This window comes from Dermacentor albipictus, chromosome 7 (assembly GCF_038994185.2).
Source record: "Dermacentor albipictus isolate Rhodes 1998 colony chromosome 7, USDA_Dalb.pri_finalv2, whole genome shotgun sequence".
Lineage (NCBI taxonomy): Eukaryota > Metazoa > Arthropoda > Arachnida > Ixodida > Ixodidae > Dermacentor > Dermacentor albipictus.
In genome coordinates, this window is record NC_091827.1 from 125,407,799 (window position 1) to 125,433,659 (window position 25,861).

Here is a 25,861-nt window from a genome sequence, read left to right on the forward strand (position 1 = left end):
AAGAGGAAAAGACTGCAAATGGCAGCGCACCCGAAACTTGAACAAGCGTTGTTAAGATGGATTGCCGACTCGCACGAAGCACAGCTGCCTTTGAGTGGCCCTCTTACCTGTGCACAGGCCGAAAAGTACGTGCTGAAGCTGAACTTCGAAGACTTCAAGGCATCGGAAGGCTGAATCAACCGATTCAAGAAAAGACACGGCCTGGTCTTCCGAAGCATGTGCGGCGAGAAAGAGGCTGTGAATGAAGGCATTGTCAAAGATTGGAGGGCCGGATTACCTGCATGCCTAGCCCATTATGATGGCTGCGACATTTTTAATGCAGATGAGATGGTCCTCTTCTACAAAGCCCTGCCGGATAAAACCATCACATATAAGGGGGACCCATGCATTGGCAGTAAACGAAGCAAGGACAGAATAACAGTTTTGCTGGCTGCCAACATGATTGGCACGAAGCGGCTACCGCTATTGATAATCAGCAAAGCAGAAAAGCCAAGATGCTTCAAAAGCATTAAGAAACTTCCCGTAGACTATCGCTCGAATCGAAAGGCGTGGATGACCTCAGCAATATTTCAGGCCTGGCTGCGCGAACTGGACTGCTGCTTTTGTGCAAAATCGCGCAAAGCGCTAATTGTTCTAGATAACTGCAGTGCGAACAATAATGTGTCGGGGCAGGCAAACATACAGCTGCTTTTCTTGCCGCCTAACACAACGGCTTCCCTGCAGCCTCTGGATCAGGCAATTATTCAGCATGTGAAAAGCCGATACAGAAGACAAGTGCTTGAGTGCATGTTGCTATGTATGGAGGCAAAGAAAAAATATGATGTAACTCTGCTCAGTGCAGTGCACATGGTAGCGCATGCATGGAGCAACACACCGCCCACAGTAATTGACCTATTCCTAAATTGTGAACACCACCTGCAGGGAAAACGAAGAGCCTCGCGCCACGCCGCTTGGTTTGAAAATAAGGCTGACGCTAGCGTACAGTCCGTTATTAGATTCGTCGGACAATCCTACCGCTGTCAACCAGATGTAGGAGTCGTCGGACTATCTCGCCGCTGCCACCATTTGAAGAAGTTGAAGGTCGTAGAGAGGAACTCGGTGAGCAGGATTTATTTACATATTAACATTTTAGGCAAGATACATTGGCAGTCTAGCGCGACTCCCACATGGAGCTTGCAAAACTAACATACAGCAAACAGTTTACGAGCACACAGCTCATTACTACATTTCTAGCATGACAACGAGCATTCAGCTCCCGACGACGAGCAGACTCTAGCAGCCGACAAACGCTGCTTATATCCTCTCCGCTTGACGTCATAGTTCGACATCATCGTTCGACGTCACCGTTCAAGGGCCCCGTGGACGGATTCCCCGTGGACGGATTCCCCGTGGACGGATTCCCCGTGGACGGAGTCCCAGTGGACGGAGTCCCAGTGGACGGAAATGTTCATGTTGCACACATACACAGGTTTCAGTGCCGCACAGCTTTCAGTGCCGCACAGCTTTCAGTGCCGCATAGCTATCGGTGTCGACGTGAGAGGGCTTCGTGGAACTCTGCTCCGTCCCGGGTGGCGCTGCCGAGTACCACATTCCTGAGCTGACCGCGCGCCACGTGGCTGCCGGTCATCCGCAGTTCTCTGAAGGGCGCCCCGTCTGGTGGGCTTGGAACACGTGCAGCGGGCTGAAAGCTGGCACGTTGCCACCCCGTACGGTCATTCCTAACACCGTGCTCCACGTATTGATATGACCCACTTTGTGTGTTGTTTCAGTGCTTTATTAAATTGGTTTCAATCAGTGCATGCGTAATGATTGTACAAGACAAGTTAGTTTTGTTAGTGTTGATACCCCTCCCGTTTGTGTACATGTGACTTCTCGAAGTGCTCCAAAACAAACGACGGCGCTTATCTGTCCTCGAACACTTCGATCGTTCATCAGGCGCATTGAGGCTGGGCGCTACATGACAAAGGCTACGTGGCAAATCAAATTATAAGCTTCCCCACAGCTGACTCAGACGGTGGACTGACTGGTACGAGCGACACGTAAGCTGTCCACGAGACGGGCAGCGTGTATGTGTTGTTGTGTTGGCAGCTCCTGTACAGTTTGTACGTAACACGATGTGTTATATACATCCAAGCAACAATGTCTAGATACTCTTAGAAATTGTTAAAGTAACGTCAAAATTTTCTTCATACTCAGATCATTAAGTACTGTATTACACATTTTTACACATTACACACATTTTTGCTGCCTCTAAGCTTCAGGTGATGTGAACTTTTCAGTAAGCGGAAATGCTAGTGGACCACATTGTTGCACAGCGATGACATGCTTGAGTCACAAGCAAATACAGTTCACCGCACGATTTAGTGTGTCGACTTCATAAAATAACTCGTGTGCTGCATTTACTTACATTAGAAAATAATAGCAGTGTGGCTGCATGCAACTCAAAGCAGCGTACAGTGCAAAACTGCGTGCACAAAAAAAGGGGGCAAGAATAAGAAAGGGGGGGAAGAAAGGGGGGGCGGTTCGGCTCACGCCGTCCTCTTAGTGTACATACCAAGGAAACGTATGAAACACGGCCAGCGATGGCACATACAATAAAACACGCAGAATATGAGCGGTGGATAACAAGCTAGCCAACGTGACAACGAACCACGTTCACGTCGGCAAGACTATGTGTTGTAGGCCTTAAGCAAGCGCCTGCAGTAACAAGGCAACCAAACTTATGACGGCCGCGGAAGGATGCGGAGCTGAGCGAACTCAAATAAATACTCTGGAGTGATCCTACACTCCTTTCGCAGTGCCTATTCGTGGTGGCGTAACATTGTGACCCACAGGGCAGCAATACAAATTTTCTTCACAGCACGTTTGTCTACTTAAGTTTGCAGGCCCTTTGCATTTCTACACAGCCGATGTGCCGCCATACAGCAGCCTTGTATGGATTCTTGCTGTACATGAACATGTTGGATGATTTATCAGTGTCGAAAGCCGGCCTACGTTTCACAGAAGGCTGTTACAACATGATGGTGACTAGATTTTATTTATTTATTTTTTAAAGAAAACTTGCCGGTGATGAAGTATGCCCCGCAGGTTTGAGAGTGCTCTGTTGGCTGCCACAATGAGCCGTCCGAGTTTGCACGTCTCACTGTAGATATCCACAGAACCCTCTTAGCATACTATTTTGCAGATGGAAATCAGAAGAATCTCTTATGTTTCCATAGTAGCAGTTCTTGCACCTGAAGGTGGCACAATTAATCAGCATACTCGAGAAACAAAACCCACAAGCGCAACCACCAGCATTTCCGTAGCAACACCGTCTGGAGTAGTCGCGTTGCCCTGCATTGTTTTCCAACCAAGTCTAGTTACGATAGCCACCGCAAGGGGGACTCACGCAGCGCCGGCTTGGCGCATTCGCAGAAAGATTTTTGGAATCGGTCAATTGTGAACTGCTTCCAACACAGCGGCTTTGCCCGTGACAGTGATTCCTTGGAAGCCGGGGATGCGGATGTTAACCAAAACGCCGAGGAAGATGAGAGTCGCTTCGACAGACTTCTGCCTCCAGACGTCCCACTGGATGAATAGATCCACATTGATAGCAACGTTGCCGTTACCGGTTGCCTCAACGACGGCGAAATACTGGATGTACTAGGCGACGAAGAGCCTGACTCTGATAGCGAAAATGCACTCGTCATAAATGCGTGTGAAGTGCCATGCCGCATTGCTAAAGAGGTCGATGATGCCCTTAATGTTTCGAAGGACATCTGTGTTATTTCTCCCGACAGCCTGTACGGACTGCACAACCTACAAGAACTCCGAAAAATTGTGCTTTCCATGAAAATTTCTCGCGTGCAACAAGCAACAATAACCAATTATTTCATGAAGTAAAGGTATTCTGATGTTTTAGGCATTTTTTGAGTTATTATTGTCAAAACCTCGTTAATTCGGCATTTGGTTAATTCAGACATTTTCTCCGGTCCTATGAAATCCAAATTAATGCGGTTTTACTGTACTAGTGTGATCTGCTGGGCCAGTTGTTGCATGGCGAATGTATAAGGGGTTCCAGCAAGTACGGATGCGAGCATGAGTAAGAAGAAATGGACAGGACAAATCCTGGCCAGTGGTTATATCCATAAATCTTGTCCTGTCCATTTCTTCTTACTCATGTTTGCATCTGTACTTGCTGGAACCGCCTATATGTTCACCATGTGTAATTACATTTGATCATGCAGACCAAGGTAAAATAGGTGTGCCTCATACACTGGAGTGTCTTATATATGATTCTTTTTTTTTTAAATTCATGAAAAGTAGGTGATTCACTTACACAAAATTGCACCTTATTCACAGGAGAACAAGCTGGATGCTATAAATATATCTTATGCTCTAACACACCAAACAACACAACTCACGCGCCTAGAACATGAACTAGAGCTAATGAGAGTGTGAATAGGATACCTAGAAAGAGAAAGTATGCAATTTAAAAAGCAACAAGTGCAACAACCACAACAAGAACCTAAACCAATCCAGACAGAACAGAAAGGACGAAAACAACCAAATTTAGAAGGCGACACCATAATTACCTTGTCGATTTTGAAAGATACCATGAAAGAAGTTATACCCACAATCATAGAGCAGGTACAGGTACAGGTAGATAATACAGGTAGATCGAAAACTAGAATTTGTGGACAAGAAACTCCAGGCACAACAAATAGAATTCATGAAAGTGTTGCTAAAACATGCCACAGGCAGCAGCATAAGAGAAAAAGCACAGAAAGTATACAACAGGGCAGGCCTATCATCCATGACCCAAGTGCTATACAGTGCCCAAACCTCAAAAGCACGCTTCCAAAGAGTGTGAAATGTGGCAGTGGAACTGCCACGGGTTCCGGCGTAGAATGGGACAACTGTCGCAGCTGGTGACGGCACAAAAAAGGTCACCAGCTATCATAGCATTACAAGAAGCCAGAACAAACCCAAAATTACAGGGACACGAAACCTTCAATACCGAAGGTGAAAACTGGAAGGTTGCAACATTGGTGGACAAGAAAGTCATGGCAATAAATCACAAACCCACAGAAGGAATGAACATTCTGCATATAATAACATAAATCACATATAAAGGCACCAGAGGAGAAAGTGCCTTCATAATTAATGTCTACAGCCCCCCGAGTCGGAAAAGAGCAATGCTCGACAAATTATTTCAAGAGACAGCAAAAATGGTGAAGAGGAGACCTCTAGTGATAATTGAGGATTTTAACACCAGGCACTCAAGCTGGGGGTATCCAACCCAGAACAATAAAGGCAAAAATATCACAGGACAAATAGAACCACTTGACATGACACTTCTAACAGACCCTGCAATGCCAACAAGAACAGGAAATAGTAGTATCTCCACAGACACAAGTCCGGACCTATCAATAACCAAAAATTGTCCAAATGCAGAGTGGTGCAACACCTTTGAAAAGTGACCATTGCATTATAAGTACCGCAATCCACACAGCTCTAATCCGCAGACAAATAGGTACAGCTAAAATAACAGACTGGCAGGCGTACAGAGAATCGCTTAAAGAACAAACCACCGACATAAATGATTTAGATAATTGGTGCGAATGCATACGAAATATAAAGCAGAAACATACCAAAACCGTCACCAGGATGGACAAAACATCTGAAGTGGACCCTCACCTACTGCCTCCGTGGGATGCAAGATAAAGCCTGACCAAAAGATGGAAACACAGCCACAAACTCAAAATGAAAATCAAAGAAATAACACAGCGAGCCGAGGAATACGCTAATCAATTTGCAACAGCCAACTGGGAACACGTCTGCGGATCACTAAATGGAACCCTAGGGACCGCAAAAAATGTGGAACATCCTCAGAGGAATTATTGACCCGCTCAAAACCAGACATGAAGGACAAAAGAACTTGGAGAGATTGCTACACTTGTACCCAGACACAAAAGAACTCCTTCAGGCAGTTCATAGCAAATGCTTCGGTGACAAAGCCCCGATACCCCCATGCCAAGCTGATTACACCGGACACCCAAACTCAGAAATGGATTAACTCTTGACTGAGGCAGAAGTTAGAGCAGCAATCGCCAGAACAAAATGGAACACAGCGGCAGGGGCGGACCAAATATCGAACGCCATGATTAGAAACATGAATGATGAAGCCATAACAGCCCTTACGAACTTTATAAGTGACCACTGGGTCAAAAGAACGATACCACAGCAATGGAAACATGCTGTGATAATCATGATTCCAAAACCAGGAAAGAAATTGACTTTACAAAACCTTAGGCCCATCTCTCTTACATCATGTTTGAGAAAGGTGTTCGAAAGATTAGTAAACACTGGACTACAACGTCATTTGAAGAAAACAACTTAATGCCTGATACCATGTTTAGCTTCAGATCATGTCTTTCAAGCTGCTTTTAAAAGAGGAAGTATTAATCAATGTCCTCAAGGCAGGAGAACACATTGTCATGGCTGTCGATACAAAAGGGGCCTTTGACAACATAAGACACAAAGGGATACTGGATGGACTTGCAAAGACCAGGTGCAGTCAAAGGACGTACCAGTACATCCAAAGCTTCCTTAACCAGAGAACAGCAGTTATCAAAGTAGGAGATGATGAATCTAAAGTCATCCATCCTCCTAACAAAGAAATGCCACAGGGTGTGGTAATTTTGCCTACACTCTTCAACATAGCCACGATTGGACTCGCTAAAAAACTCCACAAAATTACCAACATCCGTCATTCCCTATACGCGGATGATATAACGATATGGATAACCAAGGGCAACTTGGGAGAGAAGGAGGAGAAGCTTCAATGGGCAGCCAATATAATAGAAAACTATACCCAACAAAGCGGACTTCAGTGCTCGGCGGAGAAATCACAACTCATTCGCCTCACAAAAAAGAAAGCAAAGAACTGACCCGAGACTCAAACTCAAGATCCGGCTGGAAGGGAAAATTATTCCTGAGAGGTCAATAGTAAGAGAGTTGGGGATGTGGCTGCGATTGAATGTCAGATGTCTCCATACTTTAAACACGATCAGAAAAACAATGCAACATATCAACCGGATGGTAGCCTGCGTGGCTCATAATCGGACAGGGATGGGGGAACAAGACACCCTCAGAGTGGTGAAAAACCTGGTCATTAGCAGACTAACTTACTCCCTACCTTACCATACCATGAATAGGAAGGAAGAAGAAAAGGGTGATCAAATAATAAAGATGGCATATAAGACAGCCCTGAAGCTGCCATGCAACACTTCAAATAAGAAGCTTCTAGCCCTCTGCCTCCATAATACATTTCATGAGCTGACTGAGACCAAAACACCAAGGGTCTATCCTGCCAGATTAGAGATTTATATGGGGTATCACCAATAACACAAAAAATGGATCCGACATTGCATGCAGGAAGAACTAGAGCAGAATACATAGACAAAACAACAAAGTACTTGGACACTGCAAGATTCACGGATGCTTCACCATATCGGGCCAAAGCAAAGAATATGGTGGCAGTTGTTGTAAACTGTAAAGGTAAAATCACAGCCTGTGCTCGATTTCCTGAGCAACCATTATAGAAGCCGAAAAGATAGCCATCACCTTAGCTATAAGAGAAAGCATAGAGTGCGATGCTCCACTCACAATAATCACAGATTCTCAGGCCGCATGTAGGAACTATCAGAGTCGACAAATCGGCGCAAGGGCACACCAGATCCCCATCTATGTGCAGCCAGATGCCCATCTATTGCGATGCTCTTCACTTTGTTACAAAATAGATGGGCATCTGGATGCACATTGTGGAAAATGTGACGCGAAGGCACCATGCTTCCCTCTCCTAAAACAAACTGTTGTTGTCTATCGCCACAGGAATAAGATTACAAGGGAAATTGTCGAAGCAGCTGAGATAGCCAGAGCAGGTGACGATTGCGTTAGCACGCCGTCTATACTTTTATCAAAGAAAGAGCTTGAATTTTCGGGTATAGTAGTCACATGACTGCTTTTCATCCTTCCCTTCAGTGTGTCTATTGCAGTGGTGTCCCTGTGAGTATATATGTGCTCACCAGCTGCAATAAATCAATTGTTGAAAGTTAGCGCTCGTCCCATGTTCCTGCTTGTCCCTGTGTCCTTCTTGCGCTATGTATCCCAGTTTGTACGTATCCCACCAACACGCCCAAACTTCTTCCTTGTTAAAATGCAGCATACCCTGCAATAATTGAAGCTTATCTTAAAAATCTGTTTCGTCTAAAAAGCCCATCACATCACTTGGAGCTGTCAGTGCATCATCTCCTAACATCAACAATGGGTGAAACTGAGTGTGTGACTTGTACAATACGTGGAAGTACTTTGTCTATACGTTTCGAGATGTGGACACGCGTCTATAATGTGTATTACTGTTAACGGTTCATGGCAATTTGTCATATGTTGGTTGTTCTTCCTCTCTCAATAAGTAATTATGTGTGATTCACATGTGGCCTATACGAAGTAGACAAAGAATTACTTCGATGAGGCGTTCCTGGTGGTAGCATGTCTTCCACTCCCCAAGGACAGGATTAATGAGTTGAAGTTTATTATCCTCTTTCAATTGCCATTTGCTTTGCCAGTTCCCCAGTACTGCCTTGCAAACAGCTTGAATCCCGTCCCTAACAGGTATGTTAATTTTTGAAACATTTAGATTTCTTGCCCTTGCTGCACATTCATCTGCTTTTTCATTTGTAAGGATCCCAATGTGGCTTGGGACCCAGCTGGTTTTTATGGTTTGGTCTTTACTTAGGTGTGTTAGTATGTGTAGGATGTCACCTCTGATTGGTTCATACTGCGATTGTGCATGCAGGGCCGTAAGTGCACTTAAAGAATCTGTATAAATTATAGATTTTTTTTGTGTTTGGCATTTATAATCTTGTATACTGCCATCCATAAGACATAACACTGAGCAGTGAAAACTGACACAATCTGTGGTAAGCTGACTGTATGTTCCCAGTTACCGTCAATTGCGCCACTTTGGACATAAATAGGCATCTTCGAGTCATCTGTATCAAATTCTGTGTAAGTGTCATACACGTCTTTCACTGTGCGAAATTCCTGTAGTATGTGTTCATGAGGTGTATCTTGTTTATTTAGATGTGTCCATGAAAAATCTAGTAATTTCATGAAATCTTTTCAAGGAGCTATTCTAATTGGCCTTTGCATTACAGAAAGTGCTTCAGCAGGGATATTGTAGTCGACGCATCTTTCTTGAAATCTAAGTATGAGTGGTCCTATAGTATTTGGCTTGTTTGTGTAGTGTGGTTGTTTGTCGCAGTGCATGATAATGTTATGGTAAATATGGTCTGCTGATGAGCGAAATCTTAGAACATTGAACTTAAAGCTCAGCATGATGAAAAGAGAGCAAGCTGAAGCACAATATTCGAATGATGCAAACTATTTTGAGATTGCCAGACGTCAGCACAAGACGATACTGGACAAGGAGGCTTTGCAACCACTTCACTGGTTCCCAAGATTCAGGAAGTGGAGCATCTAAACCGTGAAAGCCCTGCAGTAATGCCTTGTCAGCTCGTGAAATAGATGCATCAAGCTCAAAGAGCATTTTAACAGGAAAGGCAAGAGCTTCCTTTGCCATGTCATCACCTGCACTGAGACATGGCTGCCCCATTTCACTACAGAATAAGCAAAAGTCATCAGGACAGCGGAAACATATGGGCTCCCCAAACCAAAAGTTTTAAGTGTCTAAGTTGGCGGGGAAATTCATGGTAACAATTTTCTTGGATGAATGCAGCATCACTTATGTTCATTCTTCTCCCAAGCCAGAGCAACGCTGCAGCACATGCTGTGGGAATGCACCGGTAGCAAGAACCAGGAGTCCCCAATGGACGGGGTAGACATGGCAGTCTCGAACCGAGGGGCATGTTGGAAGGCGGCCTCGCCCAGCCACGACCTCATTGATCACCTGTGGGCCACCGTCCGGCACGCCAAGGAAGCCGCCCATGTCCAAGGACTCGAGGCAGTCACCTAGGCCAGGGTGCTTATGGCCCCACCCCGCCCAAATTACCATACATTTTGAATAAGTTTTCATTCACTCACTCTTCCAAGTGGTGAGACCATCAGAAGGATCTCCAACATGTATACACAGTGCGCTCATGAAGAGACATCCTGGTTTGAGTAACCCAGCCACACTCCTCATCCAGGACAATGCACGTGTGCATACTGGGCACCACACCATATGCATTTTGCACATTCTCAGTTGGGACATACTGCCACATCTGCCGTAGAGTCTCGACCTCATTCCAAATGACTATCATTTGTTTGGACCATAGGAGTTCACGGGAGGCCAACAGTTGAGCAGGGACGACGTGGTTAAGCAGGCTGTCCGCTCGTGGCTACAATGGAAGGAGAAATCTGTCTGTACTGCTGGCACTCATGCACTGCTGAAACACTGGGCTAAGAGCACCAGTGCCAAGAGGGATTACCTCAAGAAATGACATGACTTCCACGTATCCAAACATGTTACATAATCCTGAAAAATAAGAAGTCTGGGTTTGCCTTGAGTACCTCTCATACATTTACACTGAGCACAAATTAAAATGTGAACTATTCTGAAACTATTTCAATGCACTGTTCGGTCTTAGGGCGCAACCTCCACATGTAGCAGTCACTTAATTCAGACTCCAAAACACACACTTGGGACTACACTATGCTTGGAAAGAAAGAAAGAGAGAGAAAAACGGCCATCAGGTTAATCATACTTACAAGCTGGCTACAGAGTGATTACACATCACACCTCCATATGATTATGAGTGAGTAGCAGCTATTGTGATCAGTTATTTGCCTTCCAATGTGTGCTGATGGTAATTATGTCCCCGTACACTCTACACTCAGATAACTTTGACTCTAGTTGGCAATGTAATTAATTGAACACTGCTAAAAATTTTCATTCCATTAGGAACTCATGTGGAGTGGCTCATCATTCATAGGTGTGAACATGAAGAAATATCAGTAGGCATTTAATTGAGTTGATGGGCATTTGATGCTGTATGGTAATGCACAGGTTGGTGATACTTAATTAACTTACCAAGTTAATGATGCAGGTCAAGTAAACAAGCTTTTACTGAGATGGCTTACACATCTATTTTTTATACTTTGCTACATAATTATGATGTTCCAAATTTCTAAAGTAAGGAAACCTGCCAATAAATTCTTTGGCATATCATTATTCAATATATTTATTCATTATCCAATATTGGAATTCACAGTCGATTCATATTTGAAAATTTATATATTCATACACTCTCAGCAAACTGTTTCTGTGGACATAAACAACAACCAGAGATGAACGAACATAATCTGGAAACATGCAGGGCTGACAACACCACAAAAACATTAATTGAAGAGGTCGTCACGGTGCCCTCGATGACTGATGACGATGGCAAGGACACAGGCCAGGAGCCACAAGAGCAAGTGGTGCTCACACATGATACAGCTGAAAATTACTCAAATACCCTTATATGTTGACTCAACATAAGGGCACTGAAAGATGTTTGACCAAAATAGGTTAAATGTCAGTTTTGAGATAGCATGGAGATTTGCAAAAAGCAGCAAGGAAAACAACTTTATGGTTCAAATAAAAATCCATAGACTAATGTTCTGAATCATGCAAGTGCAATAGACATTTTTTTTTTTTATTGTGCTACATGATTCATTACTACTTGGGCACACTTGAGTAGTGAATTCCTTTCATTTGTTAACTTCTGTTAAGATAGACTTCTGATAAGACGAAACATATTTTCTTAATTATTTCGAGCTTCTTTTATTGGCTGTCTACTGTAATTGCTTACAGTAACTCTATCGGGGCAGTTACATCACATATCGGTTCTACAAAGAGCCTGCCATAAAGTGGGCATAAAAGTGGGCTATAAGAGTTATCACTTGTCTATCTCATGGTGACAAACTTTTTCTAATGAAGCTCCTTTAACACCTTCTATACCTAGGCTTCAAAATGAACACGTGACACTACCTTGTAGCATTCTTTTTTTTTAATCTTTCCTGTCCTCCACGCCTCATGCAAATTTAGTAAACAAACATTGTGCCAATAATGGAACAAGGAGATGACTTAGGGGAGAGCTTATGTATTGCCTTCATTATTTGCTTTCACAAGACAAATCTCCACAAAGTCCTTTTGTCTCTAGCCAGCCCAACAAGTGACCCTTGCTTAGTGAACTTGGCCCAGCAGGCTTGGCTCGTGGTAGGTTTTAATCAACATGCACTCATTCCAGTGCCTTGCCAAATGATCTGTGCACGTCATCTCCCGATATGTTCGCATAACTTCAGCCATTCACAATGCAACACATACATATTATAGCCTTTTTTGCAACGTGCAAGTGCAGCAGCCACACGTTGCAGTTGCAACCATTGCATAGTGCAAGACACTAAAGCATTTGTGCCACGTGATCACGTGTGGGGCTGACTCGGCCTCTGTTTTTTGCTTCCTCCACAGTGCCAAAGCAAAGAATGTATCAAGTCCACCCACCCTCATGGAGTACAGGCCCAAGATGGGTGGCACTGCAACTGGCGGCGGCAGGAAGTAGCGCAGAGCCTCAACAGGGTGTGTAGGTGGTGGGCTCATGTGAATGCACCACGTTGTGGAACCTGCAGGGGCACTGCATTAATTTATTTCACATTCCCTCGAGCACCTAGGTGATGAATGCAGAGAGGAGTGGGTTACACACATCGGTTGTTTTAGTGACTACTGTCCTTCATTAGTACAGTCGAACCCACTTATAACAATACCGGCTTTTAACAATATATCGGTTATAACAATGAGAATCTGCTGCACCGCCAACTTTTGTATGTTTTATATGGTGAAATAACCCACTTGCTACAATGCCCCCATGCCGCATTAGTGGTTATAACGATGAAGTCTGGCTGCTGGGTGTTTGTGCCGAAAGGTAATGGAACGAGAAATCCTTGAAAAGAAGAAAATTAGAAATTCCAGCTGCTGCACGCTCATACAATAGAACCTGTTCTCCAGCCGCGCGCGCCTCTTTCCCATTCGCCCTTCCACCCCTCCAAACACGAATGGGCTGCGCCCACACCTCTAAGCTGCGCCACCCTTCAACGAATGGACCTTGCCAAGTGCACCGCCCCCAGAATGCTCGTTGGCCAACCCAGCCAGTCCTTCATACTGCGCAGTATGAAGTTCAGCCAACGGAGTGAGCCGCTTGTGATTGTCAGTATTGGTTGCGCCAAAGACGTTCCCCGCCATGTGGTTTCTCTGCCTCATTTGACGCTGCCGAAGCGGAAGACGGCTGATCTACCCGTTGGTCATCGGAAATGCATAACGTTGCCTGCGAAAAGAAAGCACACGGATATAGATTGGGAAACGAAGTGCAATATCATGCAGGACTAAAAAGACGGTAAAATGGTGCCTAACTTGGTCAAGAAGTATGGACCATCACAATCGACAGTGTCGACTATCATCCACTCCGCTCAGAAGTTCGACAAAAAGAAATGCACGCTAGACAATGGGCACAAATGCGTTCAACAAGGTGCCTATAAGGTAGTGGAAGAGGTCTACTACGAGTGGTTTCTTGGTGCCCGTGCCACGAACTTGCCCATCACTGGGCCAATTCTGGCCACAAAGGTGAAGCAGAAGTGGGTGGAGGAAATGCCGCCCGCATCCTCGACAACTACGCTGACACTGACGGGTATAATGGCAACGAAACGGGACTATTCTTTCAGATGTTCACGTCCAAGATGCATGCACTCAAAGAAGACACAAGTAAGGGTGGCAAAAACAGCAAGCTGTGCCTCACTGTTTTTTTGTGTGCCAACATGGACAGGAGCGACAAGTGTCCCGCATTTCTCATTGGAAAATTTAAATATTCATGTGCTGCTTTCATACCGGTACGCTACCGTCACAACCACAAGGCATGGATGACACGAGAACTTTTTCGCGAGTAGATCTTGGAGTTTGATCAACGTAGCGAGCGATCTAACAGGAAAGTGGCACTCATCCTTGATAATTGTAGTGCCTACCACTCGATGCCTAAGCTCTCAAGCGTGGAAGTTTTTTTCCTGCCACCAAACATGACAGCAGGCTTGCAGCCCATGGACGTCGGTGTGATTGCCAATCTTAAGGTGATGTATTAGAGCCGCGTCCTGAAGAAGTCAGTCTTGTTGATGGACATGGCCACACAGACAGGTAAGGAGCAACCAGAATTGAAAATCAATCTACTGATGGCCGTGCAGTTTGTCTTTGGTGCGTGGTCCGAAGTGAGTGCTTCTATGGTCCGGAACTGCTTTAGGAAAGCATGCTTTGTTCGAGGCAGGAACGACCTGTATGAAGCCTGCGAAGTTCCCACTCACGAAGTTATGCCTGAACTTTGGTCCGCTGTCGACAAGGATGCTTCAGGACTCGAAGAGCTTCTACATATGGCGGTTGCATTAGAAACATCAGAACTTCTAACCGATGAGGTGAGCGTCACGAATGTTCTTGCATCGGATAGCGATGACGACAATAATGACGACAGCGGCAATGACGCGGTAGGGCAGGATGCCTCAAATATTGTCCTCACAGGAGGCCCTGCAGACAATTCAGTCCCTCAGGGGCTTCGTTTTCACAAGTAACCTTCTGCTGCACTACGTGGAGCACCTGGATGCCTTGGAGAAAGATATTGGCAAGCTTCGCATAAAGCAAGCAAGGCTGACGGACATGGGATTTTCTCGTGCAAGCTAGTGAGAAGTACGTGGCGAGATGCTTGTGGTGATCTCACCCCAACCTTTCTTCTGGATTTCTGAAGCTTAGAAGCGGCTGCGGCAACCTTCTCGGAATTTCTTAAAAGACCCCTTTCGGGGCCACCAAAATGATGCCTCGGTGGAGCTCGCATGTCACTTGCCTTCCGTGACCCCTCTTTGCAGTTGTTATAGCAGTGCCATTCTTGAACACTGACAGCAGTGGCTTGTTACACACTGTCGGAGTGCACAGGAAGCAGAGTTAAAAAGTTAAAATGAGTCAACACAAACAGCAGTCGCATGGTGGAAGGTGGCGGGAACGGGGCACTTAATATTTTGCACAGCACCTCTGCCATCACCCTATTTTGCTTCGTTTTTATGCAACCCGGTTATAACAATCATCGGTTATAACAATGGAATTTTCATGGCACTTGAATATTGCTATAAATGGGTTCGACTGTATAAGAAACAGAGGATTTGAGATATAGTCATCTTCGTTTGACCTCAACAAGCAGTGAAGACTCGAGAAACTGGATTTGTCTGTACGAAGTCTATGCAATAAAAAGTAACGCCACACTAATTTAGCCAACACACTAAGCAGTTCTCAGGCTTTCATGGGAAGATATAAACTTAAGGTTTGGAGTAGAGTAGATTAAGCTCATAAGGTGTGTAGTGCAAATATTCTGACGTGAGAAACTTCTAAACAGTGTAATTAAGCATCTGTGATGAAGTAACTGAAAGCCCGCTGAAGACAAAGCTGGTACAAAAGCCACGGGAGATTTGACTTGCGACCTAGTCGGAGTGTTTTCCAAATGCCAGTGAAAAGACAAACCCCGTGAAGAAACAGTGAAAGAGAAAGAGACAAGATTTTAACGTATGATCATACAGTCCACAGCATCATTTGGTGTGTTCACCAGTGTCGATTCTGATGAACACAGCAAAGAAGTGTTGATCCTGTGTTGGAGTCAGTCACCTAGCACACAGTGGGCGGATTTTGAGACAGCAGTGCCATAGTGCGTGTTCTGCATCGGGATACTGCCCACTGTGTCTATGTTTTGGGAGGTGACAAGTGCACTGAATCCCAGACACAGCAGAGTCTAGCAGGTGGAGATAATGTGTTGGTTTGCACTTGTATTATAAGGCAGCCTTCTCTGCATTGTAGTGTTGTGCATATTTTTGGAAAGATTCTCCAGGTCTCAGAATATTGTTTAAATATAATGTGCATGGGTTGCAAGAGCATCTGAATCAAGGATATCTGGCACCCACAGTACTGTTTGACGGTGAAGTTGGTAAGCCCTTTCATTTTCATATTTGACGTAATAGTTCTGCGGAAACCACCAAGGTTTATTAATAATTACTTCTCTCCACCTAGCAGGTTTCTGCATAACTATTACATCAAACTCTTGCCTTTGCTTCGAGTTGTTGACAAATTCAACTTCGCCCTGCTATCTGCTAGCTGCCTGGTTCGCTCAGATGGCGGCACGGCCGCCCTGGAAAAGCGGTGGTTCCGAGTTTGAGTCCCGGACCGGGACAAATTTTTCTTCAACTGCAAGGCTTTTCTTTCGAGGAACCCATACGGGTTTCCTTTGTAGTAATTGCTACAAATGGGTGGATGTCTGATTTTTCCCTTAATTTATTTCTATACTTGGTACACAGATGATACTATACAGGTTTTAAAATGAAGCTTTCTTCATTATGGCATTATGGCATAGCTTTTGAACTGTGTAGTGCAAGAACATAAACGTTACGTGAGATTACACATTGCATTTAGCTGCATAGCACACAATCAACCATTTCATGAAAGCTTCGCTTCACACAAATTTCAACGTGTGAGTTGGACCTGCATATATTTTTCCTTCCTTTTTCTTCTCATAAGCACTTCCCAGTGAGCCAGTGGGGGTTATGTGCAGGTGCATGCTCAGTCATGTGGCCACTCGGGCCTCCCCCGGTACTCTCACCTTGTGCACCTTGGTGGGTGGTGAGCCGCACGCCAGCCGCCAGTGTGGGTGACAGCGTCTCACTGGAAGCCAAGCTAAGCGAGAGTTCCCGGCATTCCAGCTCTGCATGTACCCGCAGGGTTCCCGACACCTGGGCTGTGGGGCTCACATCGGGTCGCTCACACTGCAGTCAACACAACGGCACTTGAAGCAATCAACTGCATAGTTAAGTTTCTTTGTTGTTGATTGTTCTTTTCTCCTTGAAGTCGACCAAAGTCTCTTCAAGGTGTTTATCGGCGTTGATGAAGCAGGAGGCAGGTTGGAGGTAACAAAACTTGAAGATATATTGTAACGGAAATATTTACACAGTCAAATACAGAGTTAGCGAAAGAACACTGATGCAAAACACATAGGTGAACAGCGCCTTACTCTTCTACTTTCTCTTAAGTTAGAGCCTAGGACAACTGTCACTACATACGACCAACCGAGTCTCACTGTTCTACCACTAAGTGGTTACGGCCCAGACTAGCGTTGCATCGTACGGAGTCTTACTGTTCTATCAGGTTTAGTGATTACAGCCTAGACTGAGGAACAAGCACCTCGTCTCGGTTGTTATAGGGGAAAGAGACAAAGAAAAAGGGCGGTAGGGTCGTTAGCCCATCCCACGGAAGCAATTGCCAATGAGAGTTGACAGTTTCTTAAGCCACAACCCAAAGGGATGGGCTTACTCTCATAAGTGAATCTATTGGAAAACCACCCTGTTTTCCCTCTTCCCACATCTTCCTCTCCCCCTCCTATTTCCACGTGGTCAGTGACGGCCTCGTCAAACACGCCAGGCATGCATGATTTATTGAGGCCATCTCGCACCTCAGCGGCGTTTCTAGCCAGCCAGGGGGGCTCGGGCGCTGGTGTCCCAACACCGCGTACCGTAGTCCCCCTCAAGGTTTTTCCTGGTAGAAAACTAATTACCGCTGGCGGCATCCGGACTCGGGTGCTCTTCAAACGACGCCGCGCCCCTCTCTACGGCGCGCACTGCATGTTGCAACACGACACAAAGCGGGCTCTCCCCAGCGCTCAAAACAAGATGCACGTGGCTGCCGTCCGAATGCGAGGGGCGCGAACCCCCCACTCCGTACGCGCCAGACGTGGTCAACATTGCTAGCAGCTGCGTCTCCAATTAGCAGGGGACTCAAGAGCCGGCGCCACAACGTCGCGTATACAACCGTCCCGCTCGAGCCTTGTCCGCGTGGCCCTATTATGACCATCGGCGGAATGTCAACAAAGCCCGCGCAAAAGCATTTGCTCCGAATCCGTTTTGCGCCTCTGCACCGCGCCCCCCGCGGCGGCGCGCGCCTCGGCTCGTTACCGACACCACGCGGGCCGTCCGACCCCTCACAAACAGAATCGTTTGCCGCCCGAGGCGCTGGGGGGTGGACGCTTCTCCATTCACAAAACGCACGTGCAACTAGCGGCACTTCAAAAGTATATACAAAACAATCATGCAGCCCTACGCCGTCCATTCTTCCTGTTCGAGAGATGAGCGGCCTAACACGTTCCCCCTAAAGAGTATACTGGGCTGATTTTCGCTCAGTGATACGATAAATCACTGCCGCGATTACGTAATGAACATTCTAACCACACCCTAGCCTAATTACATCACAAGAACAAACACTTTCAAGTAACAAAGCAAGAAGAGAGTAAAAAGAAATACACAATACATGTCATCAAACTATTAAGCACACGATTGCAGTTCCAAACTGTAAGAGCACTCTAGTGTCTCTGGGTCTTGAATCGGCACTCACAAAGTCCGCAATATACAGCGCCAAGTGAGCAGGAACATTCACGCCCATCCAGTTGGCATGGCACTATAGTATTACGCTGGCTTCCATGAGCTGTTGTGAAGCCTGGACAAAGCATCCGCGTTACCATTACTGACACCCTTCCGATGTCGCACTGACACGTGATATCGCTGTAAAGCCAGCGCCCATCTTGTCAATTTTGCCCCGTGTGGAGTCGAAGTTGTAAGGTACGACAATAGATTGTGGTCGGAAACAACGTTTATCTCGGCACCAAAAAGCCAGTAGTCAAACTTCTTTAAGGCCCATATGATAGCAAACGCTTCCCTCTCAATTGTCGACCATCGCGTCTGAGTCGGCGTGAAGCGGTGGCTGGCAAAGGCAATAGGCCCCTCCTTTCCCTCGGCTGTCATTTGCGCCAAACAAGCGCCCGCCGCCGTAGCTGACGCGTCTGTGAAAAGCCAGTAGGGCTCAGATGGGTCTGGAGTGCTGAGCGCCACGGCCTCGCACAGGGACTGTTTCAGTGTCTTAAACGCCGTCTGAGCTTCCTCTGACCAGGGTATGCTATTGGGTACCCCCTTCTTTGTTAACCGCGTGAGCGGGCTCGCCACCTCTGCACATTCTCGGACGCACTCGCGATAGTAGCCGCACAGTCCTAGCAGGCTGCGTAGCTCCTTTTTAGTGCGTGGTGTCGCCACATTCTTAATTGCAGCTATTTTCTCTTCGTGTTCTGGGGTTGAGAATCTTGGTGCGCAACCTAATTTCTCGAGCATCGACTGTGTGAGCTGTGATTTGAAATTAGTGCCCTGGTCGGAACAGATCATTTCCGGAACGCCAGTGCGACTGAAAATTTCAATCAACGCGTCGCAAGTCGCCTTAGCTGTCAAAGAACGCAGTGGGACAACCTCTGGCCACCCTGTGCAAATGTTCACCAAGCAAAGCGCGTACCTGTGACCTTTCGCTGACGGTCTGTCTAAGGGTCCAATGATGTCTGTACTGACAATTTGAAAAGGGTGATTTGGCCTAGTGGGAGGAGTTATAGGTACTCTGTCCGTGCGACGCCTGTCAGAGCGAATTTGACAATCATGGCACGAACGACAATGCTCTAATACCTCCTTCTCCATGCCAGGCCAAAAAAAATTACACCTAATACGCACTTTAGTTTTCCTTGGCCCTAGGTGCCCTCCGCATAGTGACTCATGAGCTAAACGCATCACCTCACTGCGCTTGTCTTTGGGAACAACTAGTTGTCTCACTCGGGTGCCTACTATTGAGTCCCAGTGGTGTAAGAGTCCATCAGAGACGAACATGCCGGATTTCCCACTCCGAGCATCTTCCCAACCTTTCTTTAAGGTAGCGTCAGCTAGCTGCCATCTGCGGAACTCTTCTCTCTGGCTTATTGACGCATCCCTCTCTTCATCAATTAGCTCAACTTCTCCAGAAACACCTTCCTCCTCCAAAGTAACATTGCAGGCTACTGCCTCGGCTTTCTCATTTGATCGCTCTATCCTCTGAGCAGGCTCGGCCGGTGCTACAATGGATTCCAGAGAGCTGCTGGCCTTGAATAAATGTTCCCAATCTTCCTTGGTCAACAAACAATCTGTGCCCTCGACGAGCTCATTAGTCAACGCGCAGAGTAGGTCAATGTTCTGGGGCTCCGCCGCCATTTGCGGGCTATTTAACTTTACCGGCAACGTTGCTAGCTTTGCCTCAATAGTTTTACCAAATGCAGACACCAATCTTACTGTGCCTGATGGCTCCACTATACTTTTCGGAAGGAGACTCTCGCGTATGACAGTTATTTCACTCCCCGTATCTAGAATCGCATCTGTGGATACGGTTCCGCATGAGATCGGGATCAACTGTAGGTTAGTCATGCCTTCACCTTTGTGTTTCAAGGCCTCTACCTTTGCAGTAAGGACTCCATCAGGTATCGCCCTTCCCGTCTCGTCGGATATCACCACCCTTTGTGCCCTCGGCCTTGGCTCGGTAGCCTTCTTTGGCTGGTTTCCCTTGTCACTAGACTTCGGGCAATCCTTAGCGAAATGGCCTGAGCTGTGACATACGTGGCACTTTAGGGCGCTTTTCGCCACTAGCGTCGGCTTTTGCCCCATCTCTGCCGCTGATGGCTTTGAGGCATATCCTTTACCTTTCGCTTGTTCCAAAGTTTGCAGTACTTTGGCAATCTCAGGTGGCTTAAGCCATTCCTCGCCTTCTCGTAGCCTCACGTACTCCAGACCCTCTATACTAAGGCCCGCTTTTATACGATCCGCAACCATGAGTTCTGCCATCACTTCTACAGTGTCGGCTCCTCTTACTTGAAGGTAGTAGGAAAAATACGTTTTCACTCGCGACGCGAACTGTGACCACGTTTCCTCCTTCCGCTTCACTGCTCTCTCAAACCTTTGCAGATACTCTGCCGGAGAAAGCTTCAGTTCCATCAACACTGCCTGTTTAACTGACTCGTAATCTGTACTCTCTTCCTGGTTGAGGTTACGCAGTAGGTAGCGAACGCGCTCAGTTAGAGCTGGCATGACTAAATGCACGCGACTCTCATACGGTACCCCGTAAGTAGCAAAAAGTCTTTCTACCTCCTCAAACCATAAGGGTACATCCGCGTCACACGGCAGGCGGAACCCTTTCAGCAATTTAGCGCATTGCTCGACGGAGTCGAAGCCCATTCGCCTCCGATCGCCCCGCTCCGACTCAGCGCTGGACGACGTGCCATTGAGACGTTCAGCATTCGTCCTTGCCTGCAACAGCCTTTCGTACTCAATCTGAAGCTGTATACAGGTAGTCTGAGCATTGAGCCTTTGAATTTCAAGCTCAAGCGTTCTTGTATCATTCGGAATTTGCAAAGGCTGAGATGCCTGCTGCGAAAATTCCTGGCTCTGACTGGGTTCTCTCATTTCATTTGACTTATCGGAATTTAGCCTATCGTCATTTGATAACTCCCGATTCCGATCCATTTCCGCCACCGTCGCACCCTCAACTCCATTAGACTCCATTGTCTCTGCGCCCCCGCGTGTCCTCACCATTTGCTCTACACATCAACTGCCATGCCAACTTGAGAAAGACGCAAGAAATCCTGCTCACCCTTTGCTGAATGCACTGTCGTTTTCGGATCTCCTCCACGGTGCCGGGCTTGGCTGCTGTGGGATCTTCTCAAAGGTGCAGGAGGTGCTCGTTGGATGACTTGATCCCTTCACCACTGGTCCAGGATTCGATGTTGTAGAGTTCGCCGATCCTGTCGACTGCGCCAGTTAAGCTTTTCTCGATTGTTGTTCTTTTCTCCTTGAAGTCGACCAAAGTCTCTTCAAGGTGTTTATCGGCGTTGATGAAGCAGGAGGCAGGTTGGAGGTAACAAAACTTGAAGATATATTGTAACGGAAATATTTACACAGTCAAATACAGAGTGAGCAAAAGAACACTGATACAAAACACACAAGTAAACAGCGCCTTACTCTTCTACTTTTCTTAAGTTAGAGCCTAGGACAACTGTCATTACATACGACCAACCGAGTCTCACTGTTCTACCACTAAGTGGTTACGGCCCAGACTAGCGTTGCATCGTACGGAGTCTTACTGTTCTATCAGGTTCAGTGATTACAGCCTAGACTGAGGAACAAGCACCTCGTCTCGGTTGTTATAGGGGAAAGAGACAAAGAAAAAGGGCGGTAGGGTCGTTAGCCCATCCCACGGAAGCAATTGCCAATGAGAGTTGACAGTTTCTTAAGCCACAACCCAAAGGGATGGGCTTACTCTCATAAGTGAATCTATTGGAAAACCACCCTGTTTTCCCTCTTCCCACATCTTCCTCTCCCCCTCCTATTTCCACGTGGTCAGTGACGGCCTCGTCAAACACGCCAGGCATGCATGATTTATTGAGGCCATCTCGCACCTCAGCGGCGTTTCTAGCCAGCCAGGGGGGCTCGGGCGCTGGTGTCCCAACACCGCGTACCGTAGTCCCCCTCAAGGTTTTTCCTGGTAGAAAACTAATTACCGCTGGCGGCATCCGGACTCGGGTGCTCTTCAAACGACGCCGCGCCCCTCTCTACGGCGCGCACTGCATGTTGCAACACGACACAAAGCGGGCTCTCCCCAGCGCTCAAAACAAGATGCACGTGGCTGCCGTCCGAATGCGAGGGGCGCGAACCCCCCACTCCGTACGCGCCAGACGTGGTCAACATTGCTAGCAGCTGCGTCTCCAATTAGCAGGGGACTCAAGAGCCGGCGCCACAACGTCGCGTATACAACCGTCCCGCTCGAGCCTTGTCCGCGTGGCCCTATTATGACCATCGGCGGAATGTCAACAAAGCCCGCGCAAAAGCATTTGCTCCGAATCCGTTTTGCGCCTCTGCACCGCGCCCCCCGCGGCGGCGCGCGCCTCGGCTCGTTACCGACACCACGCGGGCCGTCCGACCCCTCACAAACAGAATCGTTTGCCGCCCGAGGCGCTGGGGGGTGGACGCTTCTCCATTCACAAAACGCACGTGCAACTAGCGGCACTTCAAAAGTATATACAAAACAATCATGCAGCCCTACGCCGTCCATTCTTCCTGTTCGAGAGATGAGCGGCCTAACATGCATTGGTTGGATGTAATACGCATTTAAGCAGATGACACTTTCTGCTTCCAGTTGGCCATTCGGAAGTCACGATGGAGCACACCCCTTGTGCTACAAAAAGCTCTGGCACTAGTGTCTACAAGATCTGCAAGCATGGTGCATAGCACTTGCCTAAGCATCATCAACAGCTTTGTGACTTTGCAAATTGATTATTTTCAACAAAATATTTCCTCATACTAAATGCAACATCTGCGATGCTGGTGACTGTACAGTCATACTACCTGGTGGAGACACAAAACAGTTGGTGATAAAGTGCAATCAAGTACTTGAAAAACTTTTATCGTGGTCCCAGTCAAAAATATTAAAAATTAATCCCACAAAAACAACAGTGATGCTATCCTGAGCAAGAAAAATCAAATTATTCAACTTTAACAGCCCTTATGGTGCTGTGGAGAAAAAATTTTAACTGCCAAAACATGCGCAATACTTTGGTAATGCTCACATCTGGCCATACATGGGATTCGCATGTCAAGTGGTTATGCAAAACCCTTGCATTATCTACAGGAGCAATTTCTTGTCGTCCATTCTTGTCATAAAAAATTAAGCCTAATATTCATTATGCGCTTTTTGCTACAGGAATAAATGACTGAAGTCTTGTCTGGCTGGCAACAACTCGGACATGCTAGTGAAATGTATTGCTTTTACAAAAGGTCACTCATCAAATCAGTAATCTTGACTACTCAGACTCCACTAAGCAGGCTTGCGAATAATAAAATTTTATCACTATTAAAAAATTAACCGACGATTACAATACTCCCTAATGCAAAATTGAGCACAGCTGTATATGTGTTTTCACTTCGCAATATATTGGGTGGCACGAACAATCTGTATCGTGTGGCACGTTGCAAACACAGCGATGCGTAGCGTGACTGCCTCGCTAAATGGGAGGTCGTGAAAGGTGGCACGTAGGTGAAGCATGGGCGTGATTCCGAGCAACCATTGCAGACAGACCTCCGCTAATGCAGTGTTTTTATGTTTTTCAAAAAGAAACTTCTGTGTGAGTAGCATGGGATGAATAGTTGTAATGTATTTCACGGACACAGTTATGGGTAATATTTCATGCTTGTTTGGCATATGGTGTTTGGCAGCAGTGCTCACAAGATTCATGTCACTAATGAGTATTCTCCGTACGCAGGTGAGGATTCATTGCTTCATCTTAATTAGATTTTATTTTTCTATTTTTTCTATTCCTTTAACATAGATGCACATAAATATTTGAAAGTATGTAAAATAATTTCTTAAGAAAAGAGCATTTCCTGATCGTAACTTGTCTCTATTGTACACTTCTGTGAAATTTGTTATATCTATGTGTGTATGTGTGTGTATATATATATGTATCTATATATGTATACATATTGCTTCTGCATTCTTATGATATATGGTCTGTGTCAAATAATATGCAAGATAACAGATTGTAATTGTATACTGGGAGTTATTTTACAGAACTGTATTATAACTAGTTTGTATGCAATAACATGAAAGTATCTACATGTACTTGTGTTATAGTCCACACTTTATGCACGATTTTATTGATACATCAGCCGCTACTGTGCATGTCTGGGAGACCGGAGCTTTGTCAAGCCAAGGAAATTCCGGCTTTTTTTCCAGCTCTCCCTTTTTCACCTTGTGTATCCAGTGGTGAAAACGAAAATCATGATGATGATGGCAATGATGATGGCGATGATGATGATGATATTATTGATAGCACTGCGACTTAACACCATTGCCCCCTTTTGTGTCTCTTTATTGTTGTTTTGTTGAAGGATGAGTAAGGTGCTAGACGTCTTTCAGCTAGAAATACGGAAGGAATTTCGTGACTTTAGGAAAAGTGTGGACAATAGTAGTGCAGCCTGTGATGACATTAAGCCCCGCATGGAAGAGATAAAGTCGCTGCAAAAAGAACTCACAGAAGCATCGAAGGCTAACAATATCTTGTGATGAAAACAAAGAAATTACGCATGAAAGTTGAAGGTTTGGAGGTGTATACCCCAACAAACAAGCTTGAAATCAAGAGTGTGCCCAATCAAGGTGATACTTCTAAAGTAGTCCAGAAAATTTGCACAGCAGTTGGGGAACCCATCACTTCCACAGATATTGATGTCACAGAATAGGAACTAAGCATCCTGATGTGAAGAATATCATTGTATGCTCTGTTCGCCAAGAAAAATGAAAGGCTATTCTGGCTAAAGCCAAGATAGCACATCTTTGTGCTAACCACATTCGCTTCCAGTCCACCAGTCCTATATCTGTCAACGAAAACATAACCCAGCTTGGGAAACAACTTCTGGGTGCTGCTATAGCTAAGAAGCGTGAGGTTGGATGGAAGCACGTGTGGACAAACAATGGCAAAATTCTTGCCAGGAAAACAGAATCATCGAAGGTGCTGAGATTTGCTGAACGCAATGATTTGGACAAAATGTGTCACTAAGTATCAAATTCAACACTTCTGCATAGCCCAATCTGCTAAGAAATGGATTTATTTGACAGTTGTCATTACCATGATCCGGTCAGTTTTAACGAAGTGCCCCAGCATATTGGGAAGCAGTTCAGTGCTTTTCATTTAAATGCGCATAGTATTAAAAACAAAATTTCTGATCTCCGCACATTCCTCGTTTCCTTAACTGTGAAATTTGATGTAATATTGCTTTCCAAAACATGGCTCACTCTGAACGAGAGTCTTATACAATTAGACTGTTCCACATACAATGGTGTTACCAGAACTACAAATCGTGGTGGCCTTGTATGTGAAAGACTGTCTTATTCATGATG

At 45.9% G+C, this 25,861-nt stretch overlaps 1 protein-coding gene across 3 annotated transcripts in view; it reads right to left on the minus strand.

Annotated features, from left to right (window-relative positions):
- The window catches only part of LOC135907093 (AP-5 complex subunit mu-1-like), a 206,472-nt gene that overhangs the window by 60,330 nt on the left and 120,281 nt on the right, over window positions 1-25,861 (minus strand). For all 3 annotated transcript variants that reach the window (XM_065438762.2, XM_065438763.2, XM_065438764.2), the window contains 2 exons: window positions 16,692-16,854; window positions 12,530-12,648 (listed from right to left, as the gene is read on the minus strand). In XM_065438762.2, the coding sequence (XP_065294834.2) occupies window positions 12,530-12,648; window positions 16,692-16,854 (282 nt within the window). The remainder of the gene's footprint in view (window positions 1-12,529; window positions 12,649-16,691; window positions 16,855-25,861) is intronic.